This window comes from Papio anubis, chromosome 2 (genome assembly GCF_008728515.1).
Source record: "Papio anubis isolate 15944 chromosome 2, Panubis1.0, whole genome shotgun sequence".
NCBI lineage: Eukaryota > Metazoa > Chordata > Mammalia > Primates > Cercopithecidae > Papio > Papio anubis.
The window spans coordinates 173,351,310-173,370,108 of NC_044977.1; the positions used below are offsets into that span (position 1 = coordinate 173,351,310).

At 37.4% G+C, this 18,799-nt stretch overlaps 1 protein-coding gene across 11 annotated transcripts in view; it reads right to left on the minus strand.

The window, feature by feature from the left end:
- Positions 1-18,799, minus strand: part of NEK10 (NIMA related kinase 10) — a 265,539-nt gene that overhangs the window by 176,125 nt on the left and 70,615 nt on the right. For all 11 annotated transcript variants that reach the window (XR_644237.3, XR_644238.3, XM_009201822.3 and 8 more), the window contains exons 14-22: positions 16,641-16,702; positions 15,078-15,155; positions 13,194-13,258; positions 11,074-11,176; positions 10,852-10,980; positions 10,209-10,346; positions 7,319-7,364; positions 4,748-4,869; positions 4,508-4,610 (exon numbers count right to left, since the gene is read on the minus strand). Coding sequence is in view for 9 of the 11 variants with exons in the window: in XM_009201822.3 (XP_009200086.1) it covers positions 4,508-4,610; positions 4,748-4,869; positions 7,319-7,364; positions 10,209-10,346; positions 10,852-10,980; positions 11,074-11,176; positions 13,194-13,258; positions 15,078-15,155; positions 16,641-16,702 (846 nt within the window). In the remaining 2 variants the exon portion in view is untranslated. The remainder of the gene's footprint in view (positions 1-4,507; positions 4,611-4,747; positions 4,870-7,318; positions 7,365-10,208; positions 10,347-10,851; positions 10,981-11,073; positions 11,177-13,193; positions 13,259-15,077; positions 15,156-16,640; positions 16,703-18,799) is intronic.

Here is an 18,799-nt window from a genome sequence, read left to right on the forward strand (position 1 = left end):
AATAAACATATTTATTAGCGAGTCAACATGAAAATGGGATGTTTTAAGTCAAATGTGTAAACTTAGAATATAACTAGCCTGCCCATTTTGGGTTAAAAGGTAAATTGACTATATGCTTTTATCTCCTCTAAATCTCAAACCCTACTAAAATGGAAAAAAAAGAAAAAGCTGGGAGAGGGGATATTCTTTGGTATGTTACTAACCCACAGGAACAATGAGAATGGGCTTGGCAACAACAGAGGATGAGATATTCCAATAAACGTGTGGCAGATGGAAAGCAGGTAGAAGATGATGTCAGACTCACAAGAGCAAAAGTGCCACCCATGTGTCTGAGGAGGAAGGCTGAGGGGAGCCCATTTACCCTGCAGAGCCCAGGGTGCCATCCAAAGGAGAAGAGAAGCAGAAAGCTCAATACATAGAATTGAGAAAAAGTTCCCAGGTGCCCTCCCACATACACACAGCCAGTAAATCAAGCACCCTCTGCCACTAACAGAAAATATTCATTTTTCAAAGAAATAAACCAGCAAGAAACCAAGCAGAGAAGAATTCAACGAAAATCTATAAACTGAATGTGGTTCCCTGAGTCCTGTTCGTTGATGCTGCTCCCAGAATGCCAGCAAACAGGTGCACATACCCGCAGGCAAGATAGTCAAAGAGTTTTCTCTAGAAAAATAAAAGTTTAGATACTGATTTTGGAGTCTTCAAAGGAAAATTTCCATTTTACTATAAGGAAGGGCACCAGATGACAGCCTCAACTGGAACTCACAGTGCTTCCAACAGCTTTTTTCATGACTTCCTCAGAATTATTAAAGACCAGCACAGGGTCACAAGACAGTTGAGAAAAGCCCCCAGCCGGAAAGAGAGATAAGACTAAGCAGGAATAAAATGTGTATATATACTCCTGCTTAGTGTTATATATGTATGTATATGTATGTGTGGTGTGTGTGGGTGTGTGTGTATATATATGCGTATATACACACAGACACACACATATATATATATATATACACACACACACACACCTTCAGAAGATACAGAAACAATTCAGGATGCTGAAGAAAAAAAAGTCTATATTACCCTGAGAAAGAATAAAAACAGGGTTCCATAAAAATAAAACACAAAATAAGATAAAATTTTTTGAAATTAAAATATGATAATATAAATTTAACATGCAATGGAATGGGAAAGAAAGTTGAAGAAATAACTCAATTACAACAAACAGACAAACAGTTAAGAACTAAGATAATTATTTTTAAAATTAGGAGACCATTTTGTACATATGGTATCTAAGACTAAAAAGAACTCTAAAAATCAAAACAGAGAGAGCAGAGGGGAGAAGAGTAGTGAAGAAATAATGCAAGGAAACTTCCCACGACTTAAATTTTAAGTCTCCAGATTGAAGAGCACACCTAACTACAGACACATTGGATTTTAAAGACTCATCCAAAGCAGTGGATAAAGGGAACATTCTGAAATTTTCCAGAGTGATAAAATACTTCATGTATCAAGAAATAGGCATCAAAAGAACATTGGATTTCCTGACAGCAAAACTAGATACTAGAAGACTGGAGAAATGCCTTTAAAACTCGAGAGAACAAGGACTTTCCTCTGAGAATACATACACCAAGCCAAACTACCAGTCCAATAAGAGGGTCCATAAAAATATTTGTGGCAAGTGAACATCCAAAAAACGTAACGCCCAAAGCACTCTTTCTTAGAAAAGTACCAGAAGACATGCTTCAGCAGAGCAGGGGAGTTTACAAAGAAAAACACACAGAACATAAGAAACAGAGTCTACAACTGGAAGATCAATAAACAATAGTTCCATGACAATGGTTGTGCAGCAGGCCTGAAGTGAAACCCAGAGTACACTGCGACAAGCAGCTGCAGGAACAAGGAGTCCAGGAAAACAAAAGTGGGAGTACTTGTCAGGTTTGACCATGTGGAAATAGTACTGAGAGGGCTTTATAATTCTTCTGGAAGATTTGGAGAAAAGTAAAAAATAGGTACAAAGAAAACTAGGAACACAAACAAAAAAGAAGGCAATCATTAACTCTAAGAAAAACAAAACGATCTATGAGAAAGGATAGGTAATCAACATCTAACAATAATTACACAGTGATAATAATGTGAACATTGAATATTGACTTAACATAAAATTCTGCTATAACTGTACTGGCAGGATGGTAGATGGGGAAGAAGAAGAAAGAAAACTAAATTTTCACCCATTACAATAGAAAATCAAACACCATATAAGAAAAAGAATAAAAAGTGGAGAAGTAGCTGTTTTGTGCAAAGAGAACTAAGGGTTTCAAAGGGGTGGGGCATGAAACTGTTTTTCTCTATAAGCTTTTTATTTTGTAAACTGTTTTGATGTGTGATAATGATTAAAGAAAGCAAATATAAGTTTAGAAAAAAATAAACCAGGCTACTGCAATAAAATATTAAGCTTAGTACATTTAAATGTAATGAAAGGAAATGATTACAGCTAATCTTCGTAAGAAAATAAAACGCAGAGTTGGCTATTACTCAGAAAATATGGCCTGAACAGCCACTTAAGGAGGATTAAACATGTTTGCTCTGTTGTATATATACATAACTGTGTTATATATGTGTATATATATACTATTTGTTATAAAATTAAAACATAATTTATAATAATCCTTATTAACTTGTAAATTGACATACCAGCATATAAATAAATTGTAAGAAATTTTCAGGAAATATAAGTTCAATTTATAAAAAGAGAAAACATAAGAAGCCTAAGGTAAACGAAGTTATAATTAATTTCAAATGATTAAGCAAATGTGTGTCCAAGATAAAGATTCAAGTTATTTTGTCCCTTTTTAAATTTCACAATGCATTGGCTTGGAAATATTTCCAGGTAGCTCTGTATTGAAGGTTATCTAGAGTTTCTGTTGTAGGTTGTTTTTTATTTTTCAACAAATATATTAATATACAAATATATTAATATTAATATATTAAGATGATGTTCTACTTATAAATATCTGGATGGTAAATCTTATCATTCCTGAACACATGTTGTTATAGCAAATGTGTACATTTGGAATTGCCTTCATGAGTACTTAAATTCTAAAACTAAGGGACTCAGCTTTAGATGCTGTCATATGTTGTCATATGACATCGATGATGTCTCCACATCAATAACATTGATGGCAGTAGTCTCCAGCACTGAGTATCTAAGGCAACCCAATGGGGTGGAGGGCAGCAAAAGTATTAAGATCTCTATTTTTATTTTTAAACGTATCCCTTTATGTTTTATTTCTGTAGACTTTGTTATTTACTACAGAATCTTTGCTCAGTAATATATATGTATAGAATTTATAAATAAGCCTATGTACATTGGCAGCGTATTCTTAAAAAATTTTTACTGCTGGGATGTTATGATGAAAAATATTTGGAGACTGCTGGTTTAGGAAGGTGTCTCCGTAATTGTAGTTAGTGAACCATTAAAGTCCATGAGGGTAATACAAGCGTTCATGAGGCAGGCAGGAGAAAGCCAATATGTCATCCTAAGTTCAAAACTTAATTTTAAGTTATGATTAAGACTTTAACAATTGGGAGGAGAAAATAAACCTTCTCATTTGCAAAATTTTATCCAACATCAGGCCTACCTACTACAGATGAAAAAAATTGTAACAAAAACTCTATGTTGAAATATACAAATGGCTAGAGGTTTTACAGCCCTCCATATGTACATCTGTCACTCATAAGGCACAGACTATGGTAAAATGGTTCAAAACAATGCATTCATATGGTGGTCATAAAAGCTTTCGTTGATGAGGCAGTGTTCTGCAGTAAGAAAAAACCTGAAAACCATTGATTTTGGAATTAAATACTTATGTATTCTAAGAGTAGTTCATTCTCTCATATGAGCAAAATACAGCTCATTTAAAACTACACTAGTCACTGTCCAACATGGTAGCCATTCATCACATAGGGATGTCTAAATGAAAATTTCATAAAATTTGGTCGGGCATGGGGGCTCAAGCCTGCAATCCCAGCACTTTGGGAGGATGAGGTGGGTGGATCACACAAAGCCAGGAGTTCGAGACCAGCCTGGCCAACATGGTGAAACCCTGTCTCTACTAAAAATACAAAAATTAGGTGGGCGTGGTGGCGGGTGCCCGTAATCCCAGCTACTCGGGATGCTGAGGCACAAGAATCACTGGAAACCCGGAAGGTGGAAGGTGCAGTGAGCTGAAATAGTACCACTGCACTCCAGCCTGGGCCACAGAGCAAGACTCTGTCTCAAAAAAAAAAAAAAAAAAAGAAAAGAAAAAACAATTAAAATTTAAGATATATTTCCTCAGTCACACTCATCACATTTCAAGTGCTCAATAGCCACATGTGGCTAGTGGCTACGGTACTGGACAGCACAGACAAAGAACATTCCCATGAGTGCCAAAAGTTCTATTGGACACTACTGCTCTAAAATAGTATTCAGGGATTCTTTAGTTAAAAGGTTTAAAATCTTTATACTTACTAACTGTTACTTTGTCCTTATCCCCCAACATAATGTTGTTTGGTGTCAGATCTCTATGGACAATCCTCTTCTCCTTGTGTAAGTATCGAAGAGCTAAGCACAGCTTGAAACAATGAATAGAAAACAAATTTTATTTCCCCCAACATACATATAGCCAATGATGACTACTGCACATGTCTTTAAGAAGCCAGCTCAGAATTTTACTGTTTCAAGAAAAATTTAATGAAGATAAAAACATACCTGTATAAATATTTTCCATAGTCTTTCTTCAGTAAAATGGTGATGTTTTTCCTTCAAAGAACTGAAATGCTCTCCAAGCGGGGCTCCTTCTATAAGCTCCATAACTATGTACAACCTATCATCTATATAAATATCACAAAAGGTCATAGAAATTTAAACTCAATACAGATATTTTGAAAAACTTTACAAATGAGAGTTCAAGCTTCCCAATGTCTGTGCGGGACACTAACACTAAAGAATTAGGGATGACGTGTTAAATATGGATCCACTCAGCCCTGGAAGAGGTGGGGAGGGTCTTAGGGAAACGGGGGCGCAGCAACAGTATCTTCTGGCTACAGGCAACCCCTTAGCATAAGTTTACACTGGCAAATATTATCATTTTCTACGTATGCCAGGATGTGGAATGATTGAAAGGTGCCACAGAGAACAAGCAAATGACCTCCAGTCATGGAGGATTCCCTGAAGAACCTGTAAGCCCATCCTTCCTCCCAACAGTCTAAAATTTACCCTCAGATCAAGGCAAGACATTCAGAAAATTGCATTTTCAACAGTATTGGTTCATAGTCTGAAAGATTTACCTTACAGAATTTTACACCGGAATAATGCCATGGTCTTGCAATGACACAGTTGAAAATAATACACATGATAGGAATTTCTGTTATGCCTTTCAAAAGCAAAAAAAAAAAAATGGACTTCTCCAGGTTTTATCTTATGGATACGGAGAACTTCATGACTGACTGTATTTGTCTTTTTGCTTTGGATGCCAAGAAACAAAGGAGTAAATTCTACTTCCTCCTCTAAAACCAATAGGGTTTACTAACAATGGGATGTGATATGTGGCTTTTGAAACTTTGGCATGTATACAAAACATTTGTGTAGAAAATGTTCACAAAAATGGAATCATACATGTTCTGCAATTTATGTTTTTTTCATTAAGCGGCCTTATATTTCAGTACACACAGATCCATACCATTCTTTCTGCTGGTTGTATGGTATTGCACAATACGGGGATACCATAATTTATTTAATCATTCTCCTACAGATAGACATTTATATTGTTTCCAATTTTTCATAATTTCAAGAAATATTGATTTATGTACCAATACTACTTCTAGCTTTATTTTTAATTTTCTCATCCTTCATTCCTCTTTATTGCAATTTCCTAATCTATTAGATCATATTTTATTTATTTTTAAGCCATTTCCAATTCTTCTTCTTTTTTATTTTTATTTTTATTTTTTTCTTTTTGAGGCGGAGTCTTGCTCTGTTGCAAAGCTGAAGTGCAGTGGCGCGATCTCGGCCCAATGCAACCTCTGCCTCCCGGGTTCAAGCAATTCTTCTGCCTTGGCCTTCCAAGTAGCTGGGATTACAGGCGCTTACCACCACGCCCAGCTTTTTTTTTTTTTTTTTTTGTATTTTTAATAGAGACGGGGTTTCACCGTATTGGCCAGGCTGGTTTCAAACCCCTGACCTCAAGTGATTCACCCGCTTCAGCCTCCCAAAGTGCTAGGATTATAGGCGTGAGCCACTGCGCCCGGCGGCCATTTCCAGTTCTTTTTGGAAGCTGTCAGGTAGTAAAAAACGTTTTTGTTTTTTATATTAAGACAAGTTACATCACTTCAGTACAAGTCAGAAGCCAACCTTTTTTGAGGGGATATGCACTAAATTATAGAAAATTATTTTAACATCAAGAACAAATGGCTAAGGGGACAGGATTTACTGCACGAGTTTTAGCACTGAGTTTTTCTGAGTCATCTAGAGGAAGGGAGATGGGTAAAATCTCCCATCTCCCGGCTGTCCCAAATGCCAATGTACACACACAAAAGGTTTTCTTAAATAGCAATAGCACTGATAAAGAGGTAGTTCGGAAGCCCCAGTCATTGCCTTGTATCTCTTTAAATCATTCTTCAAGTGGAGATTTATTTTGACATTTCATACGTGACACATATCATTAAAGCTTATCAATACTTGTATCATTTCTGTCATGGGTCCTATTTAAAACAAACAAACAAACAAAGTGGCTGAGTTTAGCTTTATCTGTGTTTTGGTTCTAGTTCAGCATTCCATCATACCTGCAGAAAGCAAGCCTGCCTACCTGCAGAATCAGTCTGGGCTCCATCGCCACCTTGTGGCATTTACCTGAACTTCAGGTAAAAGAAATCCCAAAGACCTAGCTCTCTCCAACTTATTTTGGGGATGGAAAATGACACCGGAGTCAACAAAAGCAACTTCCTTTTCTTTTCTTTTCTTAAGGAAACCACCATCCATTAGTTTTCTTTTTTCTTGATCCTATTAAGTAATTTTTTTGTATATGAGAACAGCAATAACTATTTTCATTTGTTCATGTGTTTTTCACACGGGGAGCTAAGTATTTTATAACTATCTTCAGGTCACTGACTAGGTCACTGTTTTGCTAGTCGAGAAAGTGATGCTTAAGATCATCTACTGTCATATTAACAAAAAAAGGTCAATAAAATAGTTGATAAGGTTTCTTTTGCGACATTCTAATATAAAAATATATGTGACAAAAATGTTTCCTTATTTAGAAATATCATGAAAACTCATACTTACTTTCCAGAAATGTTTTGTAATAACGTACAACGTTAGGATGATAAAGCTATAAGAAAATAAATAACAAACATGTATTGCACTGCTTCAAAATACAAGTTTTTTCACTGACTACTTAGTTGGACTTCATATTTGAAAACTACAAAGAAATTATATTTATTTACAAAGCTAAGCACTTCAAGATATCATTGAACTGAGATTGTTGTGATTTTTAAAAACTTGTTGCTTATAAACTGATCTGAAAATAGTAATCCTATATAGCTTTATTAAATAAAATTTAAAACGTTCTATCACCTAACTTTACTATCTAACTTAACCAAGAGAACTATAGAGGTAGAAGGAATCTTAAGAATTCCTTTAGCATGCCGTGTCACAACCCCACACACAGACTGTATAAAGGAGAAAAGTGAAATGAGGTAGCTTCTGTTGACTACAAATATTCATTGTTCTTTACCTCTCTCTACCATATAAATATTTATGTAAAGTTTGTGTCTATTTACATTATTTCTGTCTTTCTATGCTCTCCAAAATGATTAGTAGCAAAATGACATAATCTAAGAGTTAACTCATTTTAAATCATAATAACAGTTGACAAGGACTTCCTACTTAACCAAGCTTTAGTCAGACTCCTCTGAGTCCTCTTCATGACTAGGCCTCATCCTTGGTCTGTCAGTTTTAGCAACTTATATCCTGCTAAGTCAGTTTATGGAAAAATCTCCCACCCTTGACCTCCAATTAAGTTTCCCATCCACTCACCCTTGATATCTAACCAAGTTCCTCTTAGTAAACTTCCGTCCACTGACCCCCTTCACCCTGACCATTGGCTCTGAGTCCTCAGCTGTCCGGTCCTCGAATTCAGAGTTGGGTTCAATCTCTCTCCTCTATTACAACAGTTTGACTTCTATTGCCATAGTATTGAATAACGTCTTCCTCACCATTTTTTAAAAGTGTCTGGTGAAATTTCTCCTTGATATAAGTTAAGAATGTTAGTGGAATTTCTAATGTTTTAATTTTAAAAAGGTCATTTTCTAGAAGAATGCTAATATTTTTGTAGTTTTTGCTTATAATTTGAGTTTCTAGATAAAATTTATCTTAGAACAGTCACCATCACATCAACAAATGGCCTGCTTGCATCTCTTTTTGGTCTTTCTGCAAGTCTTTTTGCAGGATGATTGCTAGCTGTCCACCAAAAACCTGCTCTCTCATTGCAGTGCAGTTGTAGCTGGACATGGCTTCCCAGTTAGAGAAGACTTCTCAGCCTCCCTTGAAGCTGGGGGTGAGGCTACCACTCAGCTCTGACCTGTGGAATATGAGAGGAAGCATGTGTGCTTCCTGTGTGAACTCTAAACCTTGGGAATAGCCCTCCATGCTCCTCCTCATCCCACTTTGGAAGTGAGCATGGCTATGGCAGTTTCAACCACACAGATGAAGACAATGCACTAGGAGGTAACAGTACAAGAAGAGAGAAAAAAGCCTGCATCCCCAAATGATCGCATGGAGCAGAGAACACCTCCAACATGGTTTACTCACTTTGGGATTGTTCCGTGAAAGGGAAATAACCCACTGTACTGTGAGTCCTCTTTTTAAGCACCTGCATTTGGGATCCTCTTTGTTAATCTTAATTTACTCTCCCATTCTAGCCCCATTTGTTTTGCTTCTGCCCGTCACTACCTCCTCCTTTAAGGACTCAATGTTATCATCCTTTCCATCAGTTTGATCCTCTAGCGAGAGAGCAAGTTTGAGTCACCTAAAAGCCCAAGCATAGGCCTCCTATCTAACCCTAGTCTAACAGTTTCTTTTCTTAGGAAACATGCTAAAACAAATAATCTACTTCATCAACTAGCAAGCAGCCAGCAGATCTTAAACAATATGTGACCAGGTAACCAACCAGAACCATATTCTGGACCTGGCTCACCCATAAGGACTAAAACCATATTTGGGTCCAGATGAAAACACTGGACTGGCTTAGTCCAAAAGCCCTGTTCTAGCCTTTTGCTACAATGAAAGAGCACACTGTGGAAGGCTAGATGACCACACAAACACATGAACAAACTTTTTAAAGTCTGGTCTATTAGTAATAAAATCAACTATAAAATAAACAATTAATGATAATATTTACTATAATGTATACACTGGAGTAGAACTATCGATTTCTATGAATAAAGGCCTCCATGTTCATGGAATTTGTTACATCCCAACACAGATGCCATGCAAATGTGACTAGTGGAGGACGAAAGCAGCGAAGCTGACAGTGCACCACAGGAATTATAAATGAACAGTATTCATAATGAATGTGCAAACAAGGAAGGCTGAAAAAGAAACCAATGTGTTCTTGGATCACACAAAGAAATCCCATTTCTCTTTGAAATGTTTATTCTTCCTCCTCAAACAAACTTTCATAATGAGAGTTAATTGAGCTGTTACATTATGTCAGAGTGTTCTGCTCATGCCAATAAATAATAACCCATCTTGAAAATCTACACTCTAGATTTTATAAGCCATATTTGAGGAATGTTAACAGCTTGGTTCCATTTGGCAAAAGTCAAGAAACAGTCATATTTCTATGTATGTAACTAAGTAACCAAATATCCTAAAATATAATGAGAAAATAATAGATATGTTCACAATGAAAAGGATTTCTCATATATGATGCATTCTGTACTGTAAATCCAATTGTTTTGCATCCATGACCCTGATATAAACTCCAGACAGTGTTTTATGCTTCAGTGTCAAGCCTTAGGGAAAAAGCTGGCAAAAAATATCACTGCTTCAATGTCAATTATTTCATGTGGAACTAGTTCATAAGCATCATGGACAAGAGCACCACAACTCTACTTTCTTGCAATGACATGTATTTAAGAAAAACATCTTCAGAAACAAGAAAAACATTTACCTGCTCTTTAATTATTGTTAATTCAGAAACAATATTCCTTACGCTGCTGTCTCGATCTTTCTTATCCTTTCCAAATGCTGGGTTATGTAAATTGACCTCTTTCATCGCTAAAAGATTTTGACCACTACGCTTTCTAACCTAAAATAAAGAACAACAACAACAACAAAAAAAAGGAACAGGGTAAAGAAGGAGAAGGTAGAAAGGGGAAGAAAGAGATAGGCTAACAAAATCACGTGAGTAACTAAGTCATATAAATAAGTCACAGAGCATTTAAAGTTCCAGCTGTATTTACATTAAGCTCAGCTCAAAACACTGGTATCCCCTGGGTCAATCTGTAATATTTAGTAGCATTTTACAATTTAGAGATTGCATCATGCATTGGGAGAAGTTTTTTTGAATATTTTTGTGACAGATTAATGATGCCTTTTGTCTTAAAAAGTCAGTGGCCGATTTCTAGAGCTTACAGCTAAAACAATATTAGTGTGGCTATCTCTGTTTGACAAAAACAATCATTCTAATTTTCATATCTATTTGTTTGCTATTTTTCAATGACAAGAGTTCTAATTCAATTGAATATTGGCGTGCAAGTGTGACATGCTGTTTGGTGGGGAGTATCAGAAATGTTCCCCAAGGGGAAAGTCACCTTGTAAACACAGCCAAAAGCTCCACTTCCAAGATGATCCAAAATCGCATAGTTGCCTATATATTTCGAAGGAGCTTTGTTCTGATTAATGCTTTCAATATTTTCAGCAATTTGCTTCAGTTCATCCTCCTAATCCAAATATAAAAAGGAAATGGGTTTCTGTGATAAATTCCATCCTGACTACATAGCAGCCTGCCAAAATATTGAAAACTCAGGACTTACCACTAATAAATTCAACTTGGATACCAATTCTTCATAAGCACTGATATCACGTACATAATGTCCTATGTCAATGAAGATCTCAAACAAGTCTGTGGGGAAAAGTCTACAGAGAAAATTACACACACTTATCGTAAGACTTGGACACTGTTGATCATTACTTCCCTTTTTTTTTTTTTTTTTTTTTTTTTTTGAGATGGAGTCTTGCTCTGTCGCCCAGGCTGGAGTGCAGTGGCGTGATCTCAGCTCACTGCAAGCTCCGCCTCCCGGGTTCACGCCATTCTCCCGCCTCAGCCACCCGAGTAGCTGGGACTACAGGCGCCCGCCACCTCGCCTGGCTAATTTTTTGTATTTTTAGTAGAGACGAGTTTTCACCATGTTAAGCCAGGATGGTCTCAATCTGCTGACCTCATGATCCGCCCGTCTTGGCCTCCCAATCCCTTGCTGGGATTACAGGCGTGAGCCACCGTGCCCGGCCCATTACTTCCCTTTTGAATGCAGCTCGCTCACTGATTAATTACACGAAACAAATTTAACTTCTTTTGGTTATCAACAAAGTTGGAGAAACAATATTCTCCAACTTACCTTAAAAAAATACACTATTTACAGTTTCTGTGGGGTAAGAAAAAAACAAATGGAGAAGAAAGTTCTAGAGATCTGCTGTACAACCTTGTGCTTACAGTTAACAACACTGTACACTTAAAATTTTAACAAGGTAGATGGCATGTTAATATTTTTACCATAATTTAAAATTAGATATGATACAGATTATACAAAAATCTTATTTGTAAGATATTTGGGGGTATAGGTATTGAATATATTAGAAGGAAACATTTATTGGGGGTTTTTTTGGGGGGTGTGGAGCACTTCCACAAATGTCATTTGACTCAGATTTTAGTAATAAGTAAATACTAATCTAACTTTTAAATTAAAGTTCCATGAAAATAAAAATACTGGTATGAAAAATAAAACAAATAAGGAGATTCATTCACCATTCCCAAGACACTGGTTTCAAGGGCTCAATTTTAAATATTTGAGTTCACTAAAAGGGATGGTTTAGAGCTTTGAAACGAAAGAGCATAAAGAATAAGTAGCTGGGTGCAATGGCTCACGCCTGTAATCCCAACGCTTTGGGAGGCCAAGGTGGGTGGATCACCTGAGGTCAGGAGTTCAAGACCAGCCTGGCCAACATGGTGAAAACCTGCCTCTACCGAAAATACAAAAATTAGCCAGGTGTGGTGGTGCATGCCTGTAGTCCCAGGTACTCAGGAGGCTGAGGCAGGAGAAGCAACAGAATGAGACTCTGTCAAAAAAAAAAAAAAAGAACTAATTTTACTTTATTTTCCTCTAAATCCAAGCATCGTATAAAAATAAAGTAACAACATAAAATGCTCCATGCTTTCTGTACTTGATGTCAGCCAAAAGGCCAAAAAGTGATGCTGCATGCTTTCTGAACAAAAAAACACTATATTAACTCAATATTTTATGCCTATTCTGCCTTCTTAACAAGATGTTAGTGAAAACTTGGGCCTATGATTTTGGCTAACCCACCCAACTAAATGGTGTGCAGAACACCATTGAGGGAACCAGTGTTTGCTTCCCAAAATGGTGGCCTTTCGGTCAGGCTCACCAATGCGGTATCTTGACGCCAGAACGTCCAGCCTCCCCTTCACATGAGCTCCTACACTATCAAAGACACACAGAAAAAGTTTGTTTTCCCTTTGATTAAATTCCCTTTGACTAAAGGGAAATTCCCAGATCGATTTTCAAATTTCTAGCTGGAAAAAACAAGCTCATATTTTAATACCATCTTTTAAAAATGTCAACATCTTTAATTTTCAGAAAGAAAACTAAAATTATAGCAGTCGCATGTAATTAAGGGGAGTTGTATTGATACGGCGATTTATGCTCTTTCATCATCATTCTGTTAATATTCAGTGTGGCTGGATACTGAATCACTACAATAGCTCACTTATATCTGTGAAATAAGAAATCTGAAGACACATGGTTTGCATACTGATGCGTTATTTTCCTACTGTTGCATCTAAGCCAAGTATGTGAAAACGGTTCAATCTAATGAGCTCCTAAATCGAATGGTCACTTATATTTCTCTAACCTCATACCTTTTAAAGAGTGGTCTGTTTCTTTCCATACTGAAGAGAAATCTCAAGGCTCTGAAAGCATAACACTAGAAAACAAAAGGATATGTGATTCTTAAATGGTAGCTCAGCAAATGAAAACACTTTCAGGAAAGAATTAACAGGAAGTATACATTAACGTGACTTTATTGTAAGTGGCTGGTCCAGGTTGGAGCCAAAGCTTATAAGTGAAAACCAAAAAAACACCAGCACCTGGGGTCATTCCCGTATTTACAAAGTGTTTATGTTGTAGAACGCTGGGAATACTGGCCTTGCTTCACTCGGGACTCGTCATTCATTTCTTTCTAGAAAGTACAAAATGAGTACAGAGACAAGAAATAAAATTCCAATGCTGAGAAAACCAAACGTCTGAAGGTTTCCAGGAGCTCAAGGTTTATTTTGTTTCTAGCCTGCTATGTATACCTCAATATTTATATGGTTTCTGTGAGAAAATAAACACTAGAAATGATGACATATAAAAATAGTCACAGGCACACTGGACTCAAACTTGACAAATTGGTCTCCTGAGTAAAGAGTCTTAAGCATGCCCCAAATAGAACAATCTACAGTAACTCCCTAGAACGCTCAGAAAGAGGCCTGTGAGGCTTTAGCTAGGAAAAATAAACATCTGACATTTTGCAGAACTGAGAAAAAAGAGTGTGCCCAGCCTGCAGCTGTGCCTGCACAATAGGCCACCATTGGAGTGATCAGGGTCTGCTGAATCAAATCTGGGATCAATTCCTAAAATCAGTGATCTGAATACAGAAGTGTCCCAAACAAATTGCCCAGAGAGGTGGGGCCGGCAACAAAATGACATGAAGGAGCCAGGTGAGAGCAGGGGAGACTGTGAGAAAGGGAGAGCATGCGTACTCCTCAAAAGTCCTTCATCTGGAATTGTAAAAAACCCTCTACTGGCTTAACAAAATGTATCTGCAGGATGGGTTTGTCTTCATCTGTTTACCAGCACAGTGTCATATATCTGTGATGCACTGAAGAAATCGTCCCATGCCTGCACCTTCCCATTGGCAGCTCTCCAAAAACCCCTGCTCGCCAGCACAGAGACATCCCCAAAGAGTCTGCTGGGTTTGGCCATCATTTTGGATGATAACTCTTAAATCAGATTGGAGACAAAGGTTGTTTCTTTCTTCCTTTTCAAAATGACTTGGGGGAAAAAGAAAAGATGAGCTACAAGTATTGCAAAGACTAACTTTAAATCAGATTTTGACATTAGGGACACTGCCCTCTGCCCCCACTCTGCCAATACCCACTCCTCAAAAATGAACTTAGAACCTGCATAACTGTTCCCCTTTCTTACATGTGAGGCCTCATCTCCTGGAGCACTGTCTCCCGCAACCACACACCCCAGCCCCACTGAGCAGCTCACCCTTCCCTCAGCACACTCTAAGCTCACAGCTTTCACACTTGGTGCGTGCTGTTCCCTCTGCATAGAATGTCCTTCCACCCTGCAGCAGATGCCACTGGTGCCCCACCCAATATCCCCTTATCCACTTGGCAAGTCCCTTCTCACCCGTCAAGATCCGTGATGGCAAATAATTTTCCCCTGTTGTTATATTCTGATACATAAGGAATGGATATTTTTTTAAAAAAATAGAACTTATTGATAAGCAAAGAAACACCTAAATGAATCACCTAATTCTCCCACACAGAGAAACCACTGTTAAGCCTTCTGCATTGTTTTAATATTATTTGATGCCATGCCATGCCAATCTTCCTCGCCAGGTATTTTCTCCCATAGTCAGTACAGGGACCAGTACTAACCTAAACATTCTAAAAATCATAGATCATTTTACCAAAGTTACCCCAGGTTTCAATAACTTGATATTGCAGGACAACAGACATGTTTATTACCTGTAATAGATTAGTTTTTGCTGCATTCTTTTGCTTATTTGGTAAAATTAATTTTGCTATTGTATATACACCATTTTCCTGAAAGAATAAAGGGGTCATACTATGAGTGACAACACTGTAGTGATACACAAGCATAAAGAGGCAAATACACAATCTCAAAAACTAATAGCAAAGAAGAAATGTTAGTATAACTTTGGACCTTGAAGTAAACATTACAGGACAATATTTAAAATGTCAACATAACACTTTTAAACACCAAAGAGTGCAACTACAATCTTAAAATTCCAACTGTCTGTGGAGAGTCAAGATTATTATAAAGTACATAAACACAAAGTGATTCAAATACCTTAAAAACAAAGAATGAGAGATTAAAAAGGGACAGAGTAAAGGTGTCCCAATATCTTAGAATTATATCTTTAATATTTATTTATATCCTTAATTACCATAACTGTAAAGCGAGACGTTATATTTCAGTTATTAATTTATGTCTTTACTATAATCCTGACATCTTCCTAGATTTTTTAATTGAAATATATACATGAAGGAATGAACAAATAATAATACCTTACAGCCACTTTTCTATTATCTAGTAAATATATAACGTACTAATCTTTACTGTATGCAGGCATTCATATTATAACTGCAAAGAGCCTTATTTGCTTTATCGCATCTAATCTCTGTAACAACTCTGTGAAATTTGTCTATAATTTCCTTGTTTTATACGTGAGAAAACCAATACTTACAGCAGATACATTATTTTTTTAGAAGCCAAGCCAAGAAATAATAATTCCAGGAATTAAACCGCAGTCTGGCCAACTCCAAATGCCCTGCTTTATCAACTACCCGCCGATCTGCTGAGTTTCTCTCATGTCCTAATTTAATCATTGATGAGCTGATCCCTTACTAGCATGCATGTATTTTGAAGTTGGATATCATATTGACACAGTCAAAAGGTTTTCTCTGTAAAATTCACTAAGTAGGAGGTAACTTTTGCAATAGAAGCCCATACAAGGGTTGTACATATACGTGTGTATATTTATTTATATAGATACATTAATTTATATTTATGTGTATATACACATACACAAACATGTATATATAGCTGTACATACAGTAGATTAATTAGTGGATGATACTCTGCAAAGTCAGTTTCTTGGCAATAAATATTTTGTTTGCTGTGTCTCAATCATCATCTCTAACTTAATAATCTGATGCATAGCTTTAATCAAAATGACCGCTGTCCTTACCTTATGGTATTCTACATGCCCAGAATTAAAGCAATTCAGAGTATCCCTTTTAGAAAGATAAAATAAAAAGTACTGCACATAACATAATGAAGAAACATCAATTAACCACATGTCAGTCCTTTTTAAGTCAAGTGAGTTAAAGGAGGAAGGACAAAATATAAAGTGGAACTCTATTAGTGAAATGAGAAATGTTAAAATAGTTTTTAAATCACATGATGGGATCCCAAAACCTATGCTCTGGGATACAGACTGCACCACAAGGTGAGTTGATTATGAATGGTTACGGAGACCTGACCTTGAGAAGGAGTGCTCTCACCTGAACCACCTGGTGGGCATTGGTGTCATTGAGCACCAGCTCAGTGAGGGCAGCACAGCAGGCTGGAATGAAAACAATCAAATGCATAGTGTGCATCATTACAATAAATACACTTTCACATGAATATTCTTGCCCCACAGGGTATTTTTATTATTTTGCTATGCTTGTTAGCAAAGTAACTCCTCAAGAATCACTAATTTTCCTTCTGGCACAGCTCTGGAAGAAGAGAAGTTGACTTGTAATGGCTTCTAATTCTCCTCTCCATGTATTTCCTGTGCACATCTATTCCACAGCAGCCATTTATTGAGAACTTACTGTGTACCAGGAGGCAAGTACTGTATCTGTCCATTTCATTGCAATCCCCAGTGCCCAACACATGCCCTGGCACTCAGCAGGTGCTCAACAAATATATCTATAATGGTTGATAAATAAAAGAATGCTTTAAATATATTATCCAATTCAATCCTTATAATAAGAGTATGCACTATGATTACCAGTGTTAGTGGTGAGAAAACAGTTTCAAAGAGTTACTAGACTAGGCCACACAACCAGTAAGTGGAAACGATCAGGAGTGCAGCCCCAGTCTGCCAGACGTTAAACCCCAGCCCTAAACAGCACCACTCTTGCCTCCTGACAGCCACTGTGGCAGCCTTTGGTGGCATTTTGCACTGAAATACTTGTGCTCTCAGAAGTATGCCACACTCTATAGCACAGAGCTCCTATAAAGGATAATTCCATTTTAGTGTGCTAAAGATTTTACATATATTCCCATAGAATTCTCACAATGATCTTCTATCACTGATATCATGATTATCATCACCATTTTACATAAGCAAAACTGAAGCTTGGAGAAGTTAAGGAACTTGCCCAAGGCCATATAGCCATCAATGAGGGTGGAGTCAAAACTCAAACCCTACTCTTAACCCTTTATGTTTTTGATTTTTATTTTCCATTTTTATTTAGGTATTGATATGGTTTGGCTGTGTCCCCATCCAAATCTCATCATGAATTGTAGTTCTCACAATTCCCACGTGTCATGGGAGGAACCTGGTGTGAAGTGATTGAATTATGGGGGTGGGTCTTTCCTGCACTGTTCTCATGATAGTGAATGAGTCTCACAAGATTTGATGGTTTTAAAAATGGGAGTTTCCCTGCACAAGCCCTCTCTTTGCCTGCTGCCATCCACTTAAGATGAGATTTGCTCCTCCTTGTCTTCCGCCATGATTGTGAGGCCTCTCCAGCCATGTGGAACTGTAAGTCCATTAAACCTCTTTCTTTTGGAAATTGCCCAGCATGAAAATGGACTAATACAGTAAATTGGTACCAGGAGAGTGGGGCTTTGCTGAAAAGATAACAGAAAATTTGAAAGCGACTTTGGAACTGGGTAACAGGCAGATGTTGGAACAATTTGGAGGGCTCACAAAATGACAGGAAAATGTGGGAAAGTTTGGAACTCCCTAGAGACTTGTTGAATGCCTTTGACCAAATGCTGATAATGATATGGACAACAAAATCCAGGCTGAGGTGGTCTCAGATGGAGATGAGCAAATTGTTGGGAACTGGAGCAATGGTGTCTCTTGTTATGTTTTAGCAAAGAGACTGGCGGCATTTTGCCCCTGCCCTAGAGATCTGATGGAACTTTGAACTTGAGAGAAATAGTTTAGGGTATCTGGCAGAAGAAATTTCTAAGCAGCAAAGCATTCAAGAGGTGACTTGAATGTGTTAAAGGCATTGAATTTTAGAAGAGGAATACAGCATAAAAGTTTGGAAAATGTGCAGTCTGACAATGCAATAGAAAAGAAAATCCCATTTTCTGAAGAGAAATTCAAGCCAGCTGCAGAAATTTGCATAAGTAATGAGCCAAATGTTATTCCCCAAAATAATGGGGAAAATTTATTCAGGGCATGTCAGAGACCTTTACGGCAGTCCCTCCCATCACAGGCCTGAAGGTTTAGGAGGAAAAATCGGTTTCATGGACTGGACCCAGGGTCCCTCTGCTGTGTGCAGTCTAGGGACTTGGTGCCCTGCATCCCAGCCATTTCAGTCATGACTAAAAGGGGCCAGGGTACAGCTCAGGCTGTTGCTTCAGAGGGTGGAAGTCCCAAGGCTTGGCAGCTTCCATGTGGTGTTGAGCCTGCATGTACACAAAAGTCAAGAAT